At 41.0% G+C, this 15,444-nt stretch overlaps 1 protein-coding gene across 1 annotated transcript in view; it reads left to right on the plus strand.

The window, feature by feature from the left end:
* Positions 1-15,444, plus strand: part of LOC130106414 (uncharacterized) — a 63,072-nt gene that overhangs the window by 20,469 nt on the left and 27,159 nt on the right. The window contains exons 6-16 of the mRNA XM_056272518.1: positions 48-176; positions 263-379; positions 513-681; positions 868-984; positions 1,216-1,394; positions 1,916-2,095; positions 4,294-4,418; positions 4,506-4,711; positions 8,296-8,608; positions 10,382-10,610; positions 14,380-14,470. Of these exons, the coding sequence (XP_056128493.1) occupies positions 48-176; positions 263-379; positions 513-681; positions 868-984; positions 1,216-1,394; positions 1,916-2,095; positions 4,294-4,418; positions 4,506-4,711; positions 8,296-8,608; positions 10,382-10,610; positions 14,380-14,470 (1,855 nt within the window). The remainder of the gene's footprint in view (positions 1-47; positions 177-262; positions 380-512; positions 682-867; positions 985-1,215; positions 1,395-1,915; positions 2,096-4,293; positions 4,419-4,505; positions 4,712-8,295; positions 8,609-10,381; positions 10,611-14,379; positions 14,471-15,444) is intronic.

Consider the following 15,444-nt stretch of genomic DNA (forward strand, 5'->3'; position numbering starts at 1 on the left):
AAAAAATGAACTAAAATGTGACAACTTCTGTCGTTTTGCAATCTTAGGCATGGGTGATGTTCTACCCCACTCGTGACCAGCAAACAAAGTGTGATGACTGTAGTAGAAATGGTCTGAATGGCCACCTGATCATTATGTATGATGTTGAGAGACCAAATCAAATTGGAGATCTGAAGGTTGGTTATACTTAGGCATTTAAATATAAACATAAGTACATCTCACATAAGTGTCATTCCCACTTGTCATCTGTCCTCTTTTTCAGGCATCAAATGGCTACTTTGTCCACTTCTTTGCACCTACAAATATTCAGCGCATTCCCAAAAATGTGGTGTTTATCATTGACCAGAGTGGCTCCATGTCGGGGGAAAAAATAACGCAGGTAAATTTGTTTTTCAGTAATTTCTCCTTTTGTGTTTTACTTATTGAATTGTTGAATCCTAAGAATAATACAGAATAAATTATTATTTTTTCATGTAGTTATGGCTTCATAAATTGGAAGCATTATTTTTTAGACTCGTTTGGCAATGTTGAGGATTTTGAGTGACCTGGCAGAGGATGACCTCTTTGGATTGATCACGTTCAGCAGTCACATTAAAACCTGGAAACCTGAACTTCTCAAAGCTACTGAAGGAAATGTGGAAGAAGCGAAGACGTTCGTGAAGGGGATTACAAGTGGAGGAAGTAAAGTGTTCACCATCAGCCAATTGAACAAAAGCATTTTAGAGAAAAAAAACCTCAAAAGAAAATGATGGCCCAACTGACACCATTCAGAAAACATTTGATCTCCATGGTTTCAGTAGTCACATGGGCAAATCTTTGACTATAAAGGGACTAAAATATTTCTAAAATACATTTCTTTCCTTTCAGTGACAGACATAAATGCTGCAGTGCTAAAAGCTGTGGACATGATCAACAGCCTCAGAGATGCACAAAAGGGAACCGTATCTATCCTGACCCTGCTGACTGACGGAGACCCCACTACAGGCACAAAATAACTGATTCACTCATTCATGTACACTTGTATATTGATAGGTTAGGGTTTAATACTGCACATAGATACTCCACTACGGTATATACTGTATTGCATATGAAGTCACCAGATTTTATTTTGTATGCATACTATGATCCAGTACACTAAAGGATCCTGGAGTTTGCATTTAGTTAGCTTTTCTTCATCATCATGCCTAAAATATTCTTCCTTTTATTTGTGAAAAGGTGAGACCAACCCAGTGAAGATTCAGAAAAATGTGAAAAAGGCCATTGGTGGAAAATTTCCTTTATACAGTTTGGGTTTTGGGTATGATGTCAGCTTTAAGTTTCTGAAGAAGTTGTCATTGGAAAATAACGGTGTTGCTCTCCGGATCGATACGCATGATGTCAATCTAAAACTGCAGGTCAGATATAAACAAATAACTCTACTTGGGTTTGAGTCCAGCTTGTGTCATTTCTCAATGTGCCATTTGCTGTTGCCAGTGCTAACACTTTATGTAAACTTACACTTTACTTAAAGGTGCTCTAAGCGATGTCGAGCGTTTTTTAGGCCAAAACATTTTTTGTCACATACAGCAAACATCTCCTCACTAACCGCTGGCTGCCTGTCCCCTGAACACACTGTAAAAAAACGCGGTCTCTGCAGACACCCCAGGATCCACAAAAACAGCAACAAAAACAAACTGGGCTAACCCGCTCCACGAAACATAACAAACTGTTCCAGCCAATAACCGACAAGAAGGACTTGGGGGTGGGGTTTGGGGGGTTAGTGCGCGGATGAGGAGGAGGGAGGGTCTAGCTAGCCTCCGTTTTGTTTGACAATAGTTCGAACGTCAACAAGAAGTGACGTCACCCAGGATCGCTTAGAGCACCTTTAAATTGTATAAATACAAGGATATATACTGAAACAATTTCATTCTGGTAGGAATTCTACAAGGGAGTGGCCACTTCATTATTGACTGGTATCCACCTTAAATACCAAGCGGTGGACAAATTAACCCAAACCACTTTCAACCGGTACTACAACGGTTCTGAGATTGTGGTTGCTGGTCATATCACTGATAACAGTTTGGAAAGTTTCAACATTGAAGTCATTGCATCAACGGTAAGATAACCACTACCTGTCTTAAGACCCAGGCTTTTTTATTATGACCTACTTTTATTAGTCTGTATAGTATTCAACTGTATGATGCGCGTGTGCTGTTATGTTGTATTCTGTGATGCTAATTGGATTCTTTATTGTTTTAGTTTTTTTATTCTCTTTTATATTACTGTTATCTTTGCATGTAAGGTGACCTTGGGTGTAATGAAAGGTGTTGTAGATAAAATTCATTATTATTATTATTATTATTATGATTATTATTACCCCTTACAGCAGGGATGGGCAACGTCAGTCCTGGAGTGCCGCTGTCCTGCAGAGTTTAGCTCCAACATTAATCAAACACACCTGAACAAGCTAATCAATGTTTTCGGGATCACTAAGGCTGCTTTACACTGGCACAAAAAAATCCGATTTTTTCTCTCACTTCTGACACTGATCGGAATTTGTTGCACATAATGTAAACACAAAAATCTGCACGAGATCTGATTTTTTTGCATACAATCTGAGCCACTTACCTCAGACATAGCAATCGAGCTCGGAGTGGCAGTGCTGAAGCTTTAAGGCCACAGTGACACCTTGTGGTGTGACCAAACAATACAAGAGGTTTGTGGACGTGACTTTACAGGTCACGCAGGAAATAAATGACTTGGAGATGGCCAATATGGCCAAAATCTTATATCACGGTTTATGTCCTTTAATATCACCCTAACTGTATGTAGCTATTAGTGTTGCACGGTGCACCGATACTTCAAAAGTATCGCGATACTCGGAAATTAAAAACTTCACGATACCTAAATTTATTAGTATCGATACTTCTAAGAATGACTTGGTTCCAGATTTGTAAGAGAGTATTGCATGTTGGTGTGTGCAACGCACGCTTCCAGTGCCTCCCTATGGACGTCTGTGTTTTTCTCCTCATGCGCGTGTGACAGGGCGCGTGAACTGAACGAGCAGAGAGAGAGAGAGAGAGAGAGAGTGAGCGAGCCCCGGTCGCGCGCGCGCACTCTCTCTCTCTCTGCGGAGCCAGGCGAAAGGATAAGGCTTCACCGTCTCAAAACTAAGCGCTGTCTTGCTCTCTCTCTCTCCCTCGCACATATTAATCAAAATAATTCGACACGATGGTAAGGTCGGGAGACTAAAGTTTCATGTGGAGCATTCGGAGTTTTTTTTTTTTTTTTTTCTGAATTACCGCTGGGTGTAAATTGTGGTAAAATACGTTGCCTTATCTTCTCTGAATCGTTCCGCACATTCAGCTGACATAAACCACACTTTAAATAAACGAAAAAAACTATCCAGTCATGAAATGTTTTCTGTGACAGTGGGATGTAACCGCCTGGATAATCACACAACGCGCACACGTCCGATAATGACACGTCCAATTCGCGAACTAATGACTCATTTGAACCGATTCGTTTTAATGAATGATTAAAACAACTGATCTGTCTGAATCGGTGTATAACTAATCGTTAACACTTTGTAATAAGGTTTCATTTATTACATAAATTACATAAAACAAATAAAAACACTTGTTTTTTCCCCCCGAAAAAAGCATATGACTACTTTTTTCCACACAATGCTATCATGAATCGATAAGAGAATCGTTAAAGAATCGGATCGATAAGCAGAATCGTCAGTGGCATTGATATTGATAAAATCTTATGTTTCTTATGATAACTGAGATAATGCTGCTAAATTTTTTATTTTTTTACCTTGAATGTCATTGCTCTAATTTATTTTTTATATTTTTCATATTTCATATTTTGTTCAAATGGTTATTATAGCCTATCTGCTGTTCAAATGTTCATTTATTAGTGTGTTATGATTGGAATGTTGTCCCAGTTTTAAAATAAAGCACAGCAATGATATTTGAGAGTGTTTCTCCCTTTTCAGGAAAAGTATCGAAAAAGTATCGAAATCGCAATTCTTGACTTGGTATCGGTATCGAAACAATAATTTTGGTATCGTGACAACACTAGTAGCTATATAGGTTACCATACATAGGCCTACTCTTTATTCCGGACATGGCCGTTAAGCATCAGCAGATCGGGATTTCTAAAATGTCTGGGCACACATGAACAGAATCTGCTGATCCAGACACTTTGACACGAAAGCGCGCCTAATTATAAGGACCGGATTTTAGGAACCCTGCACTAGACAAAATTTAAAATGTAAACTTCTGACCTTTATTTTCTATGTTCCAGAAAATAACTAAAGTGGTATATCATACTAGTGTACCTATAGCGGATCTAAACAGTGACAGACCTGAAGAAAACAATATTGAAAGATTACTGGCCTTCGTTACAGTAAAGCAGCTACTGGAGAAAGAGTAAATATAAACATTTCTTACTGATTCTAGGCCTGTATGAATCATAGTTTTCCTGAATCTTCATTTGTGGATTTTTCTGTATGTCAGAGTGCTTCTAAATGGCCTGGAAAAAGACAATGCAAAGAAAGAAGCCCTTAAACTTTCTCTGAAGTACAAATTTGTCACACCGCTTACATCAATGGTGGTCACCAAGCCCCAGGGTCAGGAAATGCAGGTTGCCCACAAACCCAAAGAGGGAGAGAAACCAAATACAAGGGATCCGGTCCCAATGGCACCAGCACCACCACGAAAAGGTAAAAAGAAAATATATTTAAATTATGCTTTTTTGGACATACTTAATATATTTAAATTATACTATACTAAGTGCGTATAAAATGTATTATTTTGAAACAACATTAAGTACCTATATTAAGTCTATTTCAAAATATACTTAAGATACATTTTAAGCTATTTAAAATTTTAATATTAAATTGTGTTCATTTTTTATTCTAACTACAGTTAGAATATATTTAAAGCTTCATTTAATTGTGCTTCAAAAACATTTAAATGTAATAGCAATACACTACTAGTTTATTATAAAGCTGTTTTTTTTCAGTATTCAAAATGGTATATTAAAAGTATCTTTTTTAATGTACATTGCGAAATTAATACCTAGAGTACATTGAAAAAGTACAGAAGCATATATAATCTCTTGACCAAAATACATTATAATAAATGAAATACCAGTGAAATGCAATGGTAGTGCTATTTTTATAAATTGTTTGTAGAACATTTCAGTTATACCCGAATTACTGAAAAGTAGCTATGAATATTACATACCTGAATAAATAAGCATTACAATGCAATTTTGTGAAGAAGAAAAAAAAGGTTCCAGAAAGGTTCAAATTACAAGCACCAGTGACAACTGGAGATTCACCCGTTGTAAAATGCAAAAGACTTCGTTCGGACTTCGGAGTGGCTACAGAAAAAAAGAGACTGCAACCGGACCCATGCAAAAACAAGGATACATATCGGAAGGACATTAAATGTAGTCACGCAATGCTGACGTTGTTAACATTAATAATTTGCACGGTTTTACGTGATATGATAAGCGATTGTTAGATTTAATCAGCCGATTAACTGCAATGTCAGAACCAGAACAAAAGTGGATGTTCCTTACTTGTTCAGATGATATTTTCCGGTGAAAATTATTATGTTGGTCATACTTCCAAAAAGAATAATCTGTGATTCTAAATGACAGTCTCCACACCGGTGCGGTGACTGACAGCCGCACACTCTCCTCATGCTGAGGTACAACTTACGTAAAGTTGATAATTCCGCGAATGACTGCAATAGGCTTTATGCCGAGCGTCACGTGACCAAACCGGAAACCGGGTCTCATTGCATCCGCTTGTCAGAGAAAGTGTTAACGGCCGTAAGAACTAACTACGATATCTATGGATTTTTAAGGTAATCAGCTAACCTACTAAGTTCACTTTGTTATTGGTGTTTTATGCTATTTAAATATCTAAACGTTAGTGTGAAGAAGAAAAATTAAAAAAACTTTTAAATATCAATCTGCACATGCGAGGGACATTGGTTATGCTCATTTTTGCTTGCTCCTTTTAAGTTATCTTGAGTAAAACCGCAAAAAATGTCATGAAGCACATACAAAAGACCTGAATCGGAAGCGATGTGATCTGTTTTCCGGCTTGGTCACGTGACGCTCGACATAAAGCCTATTGCAGATTTCGAACAGAGATGGCGACAAAGAGGCAAAACTGCGGACTGCAGCTTTAAGGCTGCAAATGGCTGAACCAAAAAAAACGTCTCAGGTTACGACTGTAACCCTTGTTCCCTGAGGAGGGAACAAGACACTGCGTCGTTGAAAACGACTCTTTGGGGACACTCCCTTAGCGTGCGCCTCTGAAGTATGAATGAAACTAATCCAATCCTAATTGGTGTTGCATCATGACGTAACATGTGACGGCATAACCGGATGCATAAACGTGACGCCGGCACACACACACATTGGCCTCGCGATGAAGCAAGCCGCTCCTAGGCATCGAGGGGTGTGGCAAGACGACGCAGTGTCTCGTTCCCTCCCCAGGGAACAATGGTTACAGTCGTAACCCGAGACGTTCCCTATCGTAGGGAACTCCACATTGCGTCGTTGAAAACGACTCTTTGGGGAACGAATGCCCACTAGGCCACGCACCGAAAAAGGCATGCCCTAGAGTGAAACTGATCTCAGGCACTCAGCTAGGACGAGAGCACATGTGCACCAGGCGTACAAGGGAGGTGCAGACTATAAACCTGATAAAAGTGTGCGGGGTAGCCCAACCGGCTGCCTCACAGATCTTCTGGAGGGGCACTCCCGAGAGGAGGGCCCTAGAGGACGCCATACCTCTAGTAGAATGAGCCCTTACGGCCAAAGGTGAAGGCAAATTGCGCACCTTGTTGGCCTACTTATGGTTTGTTTAGCCTGAGGCCACGCGATAGTATCTTGAGGCCACGAGTTACTAACTTGAGGCCACGAGATAGTATCTTGAGAGATAGTATCTTGAGGCCACGAGATAGTATCTTGAGGCCACGAGTTACTTATCTTGAGGCCACGAGATAGTTATAATAATATTTTTTTGACAAAGTGGGACTAGGGGGGCTCCGTAGAAAATAGAAGTTGAGCAAAATATTGTATGCCAGGACTAGGACAAGTGACTTGCAGCTTTACCAAAAAACAATAAAATAACAAACAGATTTTTACATGAACGACTCAAAGGAAGCACAAATTAGCCTAAACTACCAAGACTGACCGAATCACCTTCCATTAGGCCTGATTCAAAAATCTCTATAACAGTGGTGATATAAGATATAAGTTTTCAAAGATCATTGACATCATTATAACAATGAAGCAAAATTGTTCAGGAAATCAAAAATGAATACACTGCTTCATTTTGCAAATAAAAAGAAGGTTAAGGTAATGTTGTACATGTTATAATGACTAATTATGATTTCTGCCAATGCATTGGACAATGTTTTATAGTTGCGTATGACAGACACATTTTTCCACATAGATTTTAAATAGATTTAAAATGAATGAAAGGATGTAATGAGGCGCTGCTCAGCTGGCGACTCGCAGGCAGCTCGCTACAAACAATTAGTTAGTTGTGTTTATTGTTGTGCTCGTCTGTCATCGAACTAAGTAACAATACCTTCTTAATATGTGGGTGCTAAAGTCTGGGCTAAGAGTGGTGGATATCCCTTGTTTTATTGGACTTTTTATTGGATTTTTAATCGCATTTGGTCTGCTTGTGCATTCAAGCGCCGAGAGTGTCGTAATGGAGGAACGGCGCAGTGACAGCCAACCAGTGCTTATATATGCTCGTATCGCACTCCTAAAACTTAAAGTGGGACTTGAAGAACGAGCTACACCCGGGCTGCTGGCTAGTATACCCTACCTGCTGTGATCCTGGCCAACCTGCGCTCTATCAACAATAAAATTGACGACATACGGGCGCAAGGTACTCTCTTGAATTTCGCGAGGCTGCTCTTCTCTGTTTCACTGAATCATGGCTGCACACCGACGCTCCGGATTCACTTTATGACATCAGTGGATTTTCACTCATAAGGGCGGACAGAAATGAAAACTCTGGGAAGAGTCGGGGAGTAGGGATTTGTGTTTATTTAAACGAACGGTGGTGTCGCCAGTATACAATCAAGCACATGATATGTAACAGAGATTTTGAATTGCTGGCAATTGGGTTGAGAACATTTTATCTTCCCCGGGAGTTCGGCTGCATTTTGCTATTTGTTATCTATGTCCCCCCAAGCGGCAAAATACATTGCGCCGCTACATCAATAGCAGATTGTGTACCTAATCAACAACAACATTTTCCAGATGCTCCTGCTATTGTTCTGGGAGATTTTAACAACTGCAACCTAGAGAAAACCTTGCCAGGATTTCAACAGGTTGTGAAATGTGGAACAAGGAAGGAGAGCATACTGGATAAATGCTACATTAATCTCCTCAATGCCTATCAATCCAGGAGTAAACCACCAATTTCTAACTCCGACCATAATGTGGTACATCTTATCCCGAGTCCGACGTACACATCAAAATTAAAAAGTCGTAAACCAGAGAATAAGGTGGTTCGACAGTGGACTGATGACAGCAGAGAGGAGTTGAGAGCTTGCTTTGACTGTACGGATTGGCAAGTGCTGAGGGGGGACACATTGGAAGAAACTTGCACTGTTACAACAGATTACATTAATTTCTGTGTACAGTCTATCATACCCACAAAAGCAGTGAAGGTGTACCCCAATAATAAAATTTATGTAACCAAAGACATTAAACAAGTAATGAATTTGAGGAAATTGGCTTTTAAAAATAAAGATAGAAGGGAGTTACAAAAAACAAACAAAGAACTGAGAGAAAAATTGAGGAAGGGAAAGGAGACACACAAGAAACACCTGGAGGAAGCTTTCAAGGCTGGTAACCCACGTAAAACGTGGGATACAATGAAAAGTATGACAGGCATGCCAGGTAAAAATAGGATACCTTTTGTGACAAGTGATGAGATAACCTCTGCTATTGAATTGAACACTTTTTTTACTAGGTTTGAAACCTCTGGGAGTATGGAGAAATGCAGGAAGGTGTTAGAATCAGTCACGATGGGCTCTGAGGATAGAGTGACAATTACAGTGGGTCAGGTGGAAAAAGTATTTCGTCAGCTTAATTCACATAAAGCCACCGGCCCGGATAACATCAGTGCCTCTATCCTGAAAATATATAGCAAGGAGCTAGCACCAGTGTGGCAACCCATCTTCCAACAATCCATGGACACACACACTGTCCCCATGGCCTGGAAAACATCGCATATCATCCCCCTACCAAAGAAATCACGCCCCAAGGAGTGTAATGACTTCAGACCTGTGGCATTAACATCTGTATTAATGAAGTCATTGGAAAAAATCATAGCATATGTACTTTCTCAGTCTGTACAGGACATACTGGATCCTTTCCAGTTCGCATACAGGCAACAGCGCAGCACGGAGGATGCTGTTGGCACCCTTACGCATCTGGTCTCAAAACACCTGGACACTCCGAAAATAAAGCCATATGCCAGGGTAGTTCATTGACTTCTCCTCTCCATTTAAAGGTCCCGTTCTTCGTGATTCCATTTTTCAAACTTTAGTTAGTGTGTAATGTAGCTGTTAGAGCATAAATAATACCTGTAAAATTATAAAGCTCAAAGTCCAATGCCTAGCGAGATATTTTATTTAACAGAAGTCCCCTTTCAAAACCTACAGCGAACGACCGGTTTGGACTACATCCCTCTACTTCCGTTTTTAATGACGTCACTAAAACAGTTTTTTGGCTAATCTCCGCCCACGGGAATACACAAAAAAGGGGGCGTTGTCTTGTTGCGCTCCCACGGAGAAGAGGAAGAGTTTCGTTTGTAGAGTGTGTTTGTTGCCATGTCGTCGAGACACTGTTATTTTCATGCCGGAGTCAATTCACCTTTGTTTGGCCTTCCCAGGGACGCTGTGCTTAGAGATCAATGGTTACAATTTATGTTTAACTCGGTTCCCGAAAATGTGCGCATGCATCTCCACGTTATGGTAAGAGGCGTGACCTTTCCGGGCAACGTGCGATAAGCTGCTGTCGAATCACAACACAGGAACCGCTGGCACAATCAGAACTCGATACGTATTTCTGAAGGAGGGACTTCATAGAGCAAGGAAGTCATCAGCCCGTTTTTTGGACAGTGAAAACAGCGGTATACAGATAAGTAAATTGTTTTTTTACACGCGAAACATGACCACATGTTATATTGCACACTGTAAACACAATCAAACCTTAAAAAAAACATGAAGAACGGGACCGTTAATACAATAAAACCGGACATATTGTTATCAAAAATGGCTCTAATGGGTACGAACCCATATCTCATTCATTGGTACTGTTCCTTCCTCACCAACAGGCAACAACTGGTTAGGGTCAATAACATCTATTCCCCCATGGTCACAACCAGCTGCGGTGCCCCTCAAGGATGTGTTAGCTCTCCTTTGCTCTTCACACTCTATACCAACGACTGTGTTACCTTTGCACCCAACCATCATACCATCAAATTTTCTGATGATACTGCACTGGTAGCTTTGATGAAGGAGGGGGAAGGGGCTGATCTTTATGTGCAAACAGTGAATAATCTGGTATAATGTGGTGTGATCAAAATGCCCTCATCCTCAATAAAACTGAGGAGATTATCTTCGGCACCTCTCATGAGTGCCACATTACACCAATAATTATTCATAATCAAATCATAAAACAAAAATCATCATTCAAATATCTTGGAGTGCATGTGGACAGTGACCTTTCCTGGACCTATCATGTAGACTATATCTGCAGCAAAGTACAGCAGAGAATCTACTTTTTAAGGAGACTTAGGTCATTCGGGGCGAGTAGCGAAATCCTGTCTCTTTTCTTTGTGGCAACAATTCAAAGCATTCTGCAGTATGGAGGCGCAGTGTGGTTCGGGGGCCTCTCAGCTCATTTGAAGGCCAGGATTCTTCGGCTCCTGGGAATTTGTTCCAAATTGGTGGGACACTCAGTTGAGAAAGCGTACACTGAAAGCCATGAACTGCACACTGTTAGGCTGGCTGACAAAATTTCTAAAGATTCTTCCCATGTGTTAAGTCAAGAGTATCAACTCCTGCCCTCGGGGAGACGCTATAGGGTCCCAGAGTGCAGAAAGAACAAGTATAAACAATCATTTGTTCCTCGTTCAATATCGCTGCTGAATCAACACATGAGAGTAAAGAAGTGATAATTTCCCACCCACTTGTACTTTAATATATATATTTATGGCTATTTACGAACACTCTTGCAGGGCGGGGTACCCATAATATTATTTAAGTATTTATTTATTTTATTTTATTTTTATTGATTTATTGATGACTCTGTTTTTAGCTTGTGTGTGTTGTAATTGTTGGAGCTTGTATTGCAAGACAAATTTCCGTGTACACGGACAATAAAGTGCTATCAATCAATCAATCAATCAATCAATCAATCAATCAAATTTATCAAAGTCTTTAGACTTTGACTAAATACCCAGTGCTGAAGTTGCTAGATATCTAGCTAGTGTCAGCATCATGTTACAGCGGTTAACATCAGTATTCCACATGTTAGCCATATTAGCTAATGCATAGCAGCCCTATCCACATAGAAAAAAAAAAAAAAACAGTGAGCTATTTATTTATCCAAACAGCAAATAAAACTTACCAGAACTTCTGAGGGCAGTAGCTTCATCTCTTCGCATCAACTTAGACTTCAAAAGCTTGATTTTGAAAGCTCTGATTGGTCAAATGTAATGTAGCTGCACTGAAAAAGATATGTTGTTACACTTTGTGTCAAAAATACGACTGGCACAGCACAGACAAGTAACGTTAATACAAATGTATTAAACATACTACTTGAATTTCAAATATATTTGGAATACATTTAATACTAGAGTTGGGTCCGAGTCCACCTTTGTCAAGTGCAAGTCAAGTCCAAGTCCAAGTCCAAGTCCGAGTCCAAAGAGGGCCGAGTCGGACTTGAGTCCGAGTCCTTAACATCCGAGTCCGAGTCGAGTCCAGCCGAGTCCACAAAGATTTAAACGATTAAATTGACCTTTCACAAAGACCCGCCCCTCTTAGTTACTGTTGCTACGTCCGATAAGCCATTCCGCTCTCACTTCACATGTTCTCACACAGTGAAAAATATATTGCGGAGCAAAGATGACACTGAAAATGCGCCAACATACAAGACAGAGCAGCCTACTCTTGGTATGAAATAAAAGTCAAATTATTTTAATAATTTTTTTTTTTTAAATAATTATGAAATTCAAACAATAAATACTGTTTTGTGCTGCTTTAATGTGTAGGCCTCAGTTCTAAATAGAAACAATGTTTTTATGATCCTTTCTTATAAATAAAAATTACATTTTGGAGATTCTGAAAGGTGTATGTAAACAAAAGTGTAAATGTAACAAAAATCATAAAACTATTAGACGCCAAAATGTTGCTATGGTTACTGTCAATCATCGCAATTTCATGACTCACATGACTAAAATTTTGCGGATTCACTCCCACATTCAAATGCATTTATCACTCTTTATAATTTACTGTGTGAACGTAACCACTGGTCCTCTAGAAGCACGAAAAACAAAACTGAAAAGGAGTAAGGGGATAGCAAGGTAGCTAGCTTGAAGCCAATGGGGCTGTCGGTAAGAACAGGTCCAGTCTAGTCACTCAGGTATCAAATTCTTTATTTCTTTTGTGTGCGTGTGGTTTCTACAAAGGAACATAGGAATACAGCATTTAAGGTTACAATAAACAATACATATGAGGCATCTACTCAAAGATCAAATAAAATAACTAAAGATAATGCCTAAACAGGAAATATAACAAACATAAAAATAAGCACCTTTAAAGACAAAGTTTAAGAAATACAGAACGATACTAAGTATCAAACAATAGGCACTTACATGGTCAATTACGCACACGCAGGAAAACACAAAGGAGAGAAACTCAGTCCTCTGCACGGTACATCCATGTGCTACAAACAGAATTAACATGCTGTGGGCACAGGTGCAGTTAATAAAGCCAGATATAGAGTCCTGATTGGCTAAGAAATTAGGTGGGTGGAGCTAGAATTAATATGAAAATTAACAGGCTAAGAGGGGTGTGGCACATGCTTTGCACCTTGTGGATTAAGGGACACAACTTCTCAACAGCCGCCCCCAAATTTGTATAGCAAATTTGATCAATCAGGGAATATCAGGTAGGGCTGGAAGAGGGATGAGGCGGGCAACGGGCCTCGTATATGTCCTGTCCTTGACTTGTACATCAGCAACCCTACAACGACCATCCTTGCTAGGATGAAGGGCGATGACCTTACCCACTGACCATTGTGATCTGGGAAGTTGAGGATCTAGAATCAGAACAACAGTATTAGGTTGCAGGTTAGGATGGTCTGTGCGCCACTTTTGTCTGGACTGAAGAGAGGGAAGATAATTTCTAAGGAAATGGGCCCAAAAATGATCAGAAAGGATCTGACTGTGACGCCATTGACGGCGACTGTGCAGCTCAGAGTCTGGATATGTAACTAAAGGAAGGGAAGCATCATGCCGCCCCATAAGCAGCAAGTTAGGGGTCACAGGGTCAGGATCAGCAACGTCAGATGACACATAGCCTATGGGCTTGGAATTTAAGATGCCTTCAATTTCAACCATGACTGTGCGTAGTACCTCCTCACTGACAATTTGAGCACCTAAGGGTAGTCTCCAGAGCAATTTTGTTGGAGCGTATTTCACGCTCCCAGCTTCCACCAAAGTGAGGTGCGTGTGGAGGATTGAATTTGAAGGAAATTCTTTGCCTGGCCAGAGTTTCCTGCAGGTCAGGGGTTAGGGATTGATAGGCGTCTAGTAGCTCTCTCTTGCCTCCAATGAAGTTGGTACCTCTGTCAGAGAGCAGCTCAAATTCAAGTCTCGGAATGGATAGTTGTTTTTTGGGAGCGACGCGGGACCTCGCCATGAGGAAGGACACATACCCTTGCTGCTGGCCATCTTCTGTGCGCATGTAGGCAACTGCACCATAGGACCTCTCTGATGCATCACAGAAGATGTGAAGGTCCCGAGTGGCTAAGGAGGTGTCTCCTGAAGGAGGGGTGAGACAGCGAGGCAGAGTGATAGTGGAGAGGTTAGGGAGTTCACTTTCCCAGGAAACCCAGGCTTCTAAGAGATCATGAGGGAGATTTGGATCATCCCATTCTCGTGCTTTTCCCCATAAGTGCTGAACGATGATTTTGGCCCTTGTTGTGTAAGGGGGGATATAGCCAAGAGGATCGTACTGGCTAGCAAGAACTCTGTAAATATGGCGCATAGTTGGAATGGTAGGTTCAATGATTCTGTGCCTTTATCTGAGGGTATCTGTATGACAGTTCCAGAGGAGGCCTAGTGTGGACTCTGAGGGATCAAGGAAAGGATGGTGTGATAACCAGAGCTCCGTTTGTTCTGACCTGGCTTCAGGAGGTAGGTCATAGATGACCTGAGGATCATTACTAGCCCATTGTCTGATTTCGAAGCCACCAGAGGAGAGGGTAGAGCGCAGGCTATAAAGGAGATCTCTGGCTTCCTCTGGGGTCGTGAGACTCTGTAAACAGTTATCCACGTAGAAGTTATTGTGTATGGAATGGTGAATGCACTCATCTGCCTGAGCATCTTTGATGATCCTCTGGAGGATGTAAATGGCACAGCAAGGGCTTGAGGTTATGCCGAAGGGGAGAACTTGCCATTCATACACTGTTGGAGGAGCTTCACTGTCCAGGTCACGCCAGAGGAATCGCAGGAGAGGTTTATCCTGGGGTAATAGGCGCACCTGGTGAAACATTGATTTAATGTCTCCACTGATAGCAGCCTTGTGCTGCCTGAAACGGAGTAGAACTCCAAGGAGTGAAGGCCCAAGGATTGGTCCAGGAAGTAACTGTGAATTCAGACACTGATTTCGGTAGGAAAAGGAACAATCAAACACAATGCGATCTTTACCATTGTGATGCACAATGTGGTGGGGTATGAACCAGGACTCAGGGGCATCTACCATTTCAGAGGATGACAACTTCTTGACATACCCAGCATTAACCAATTTCTGGATCTCCTTGGTATAGGTCTCTGCCTGTTGTGGGTTTTGAAGGAGTCGCCTTTCACAGCTGCGGAGACGGGACATTACTGCCTTCTTGTGGGCCTTCAGAGGGGGCCAGGGGTCTACACGGAGGAGAGGTGCTGCATATCGAAGGGTGCCATCAATAGGTATTCTGATGGTTTGGGTCTCAAGCTGGTGCATTGCCTCTTGATCTTGTTTGGAACGAACCACATCTTTCATGCTTCTCTGAGGTAATGCATCAATCTGCCACAGCTTCTGGACATTATGGTGAATGTCATCAGGTGGGCATTTAAAGGAGATATAGTGAGAACAAGTAGCAGGAAAGCTAGACAGATCTCTTGCAGGA

This window comes from Rhinichthys klamathensis, unplaced genomic scaffold (genome assembly GCF_029890125.1).
Source record: "Rhinichthys klamathensis goyatoka isolate OS25496 unplaced genomic scaffold, OSU_Roscu_1.1 h1tg000339l_1, whole genome shotgun sequence".
Lineage (NCBI taxonomy): Eukaryota > Metazoa > Chordata > Actinopteri > Cypriniformes > Leuciscidae > Rhinichthys > Rhinichthys klamathensis.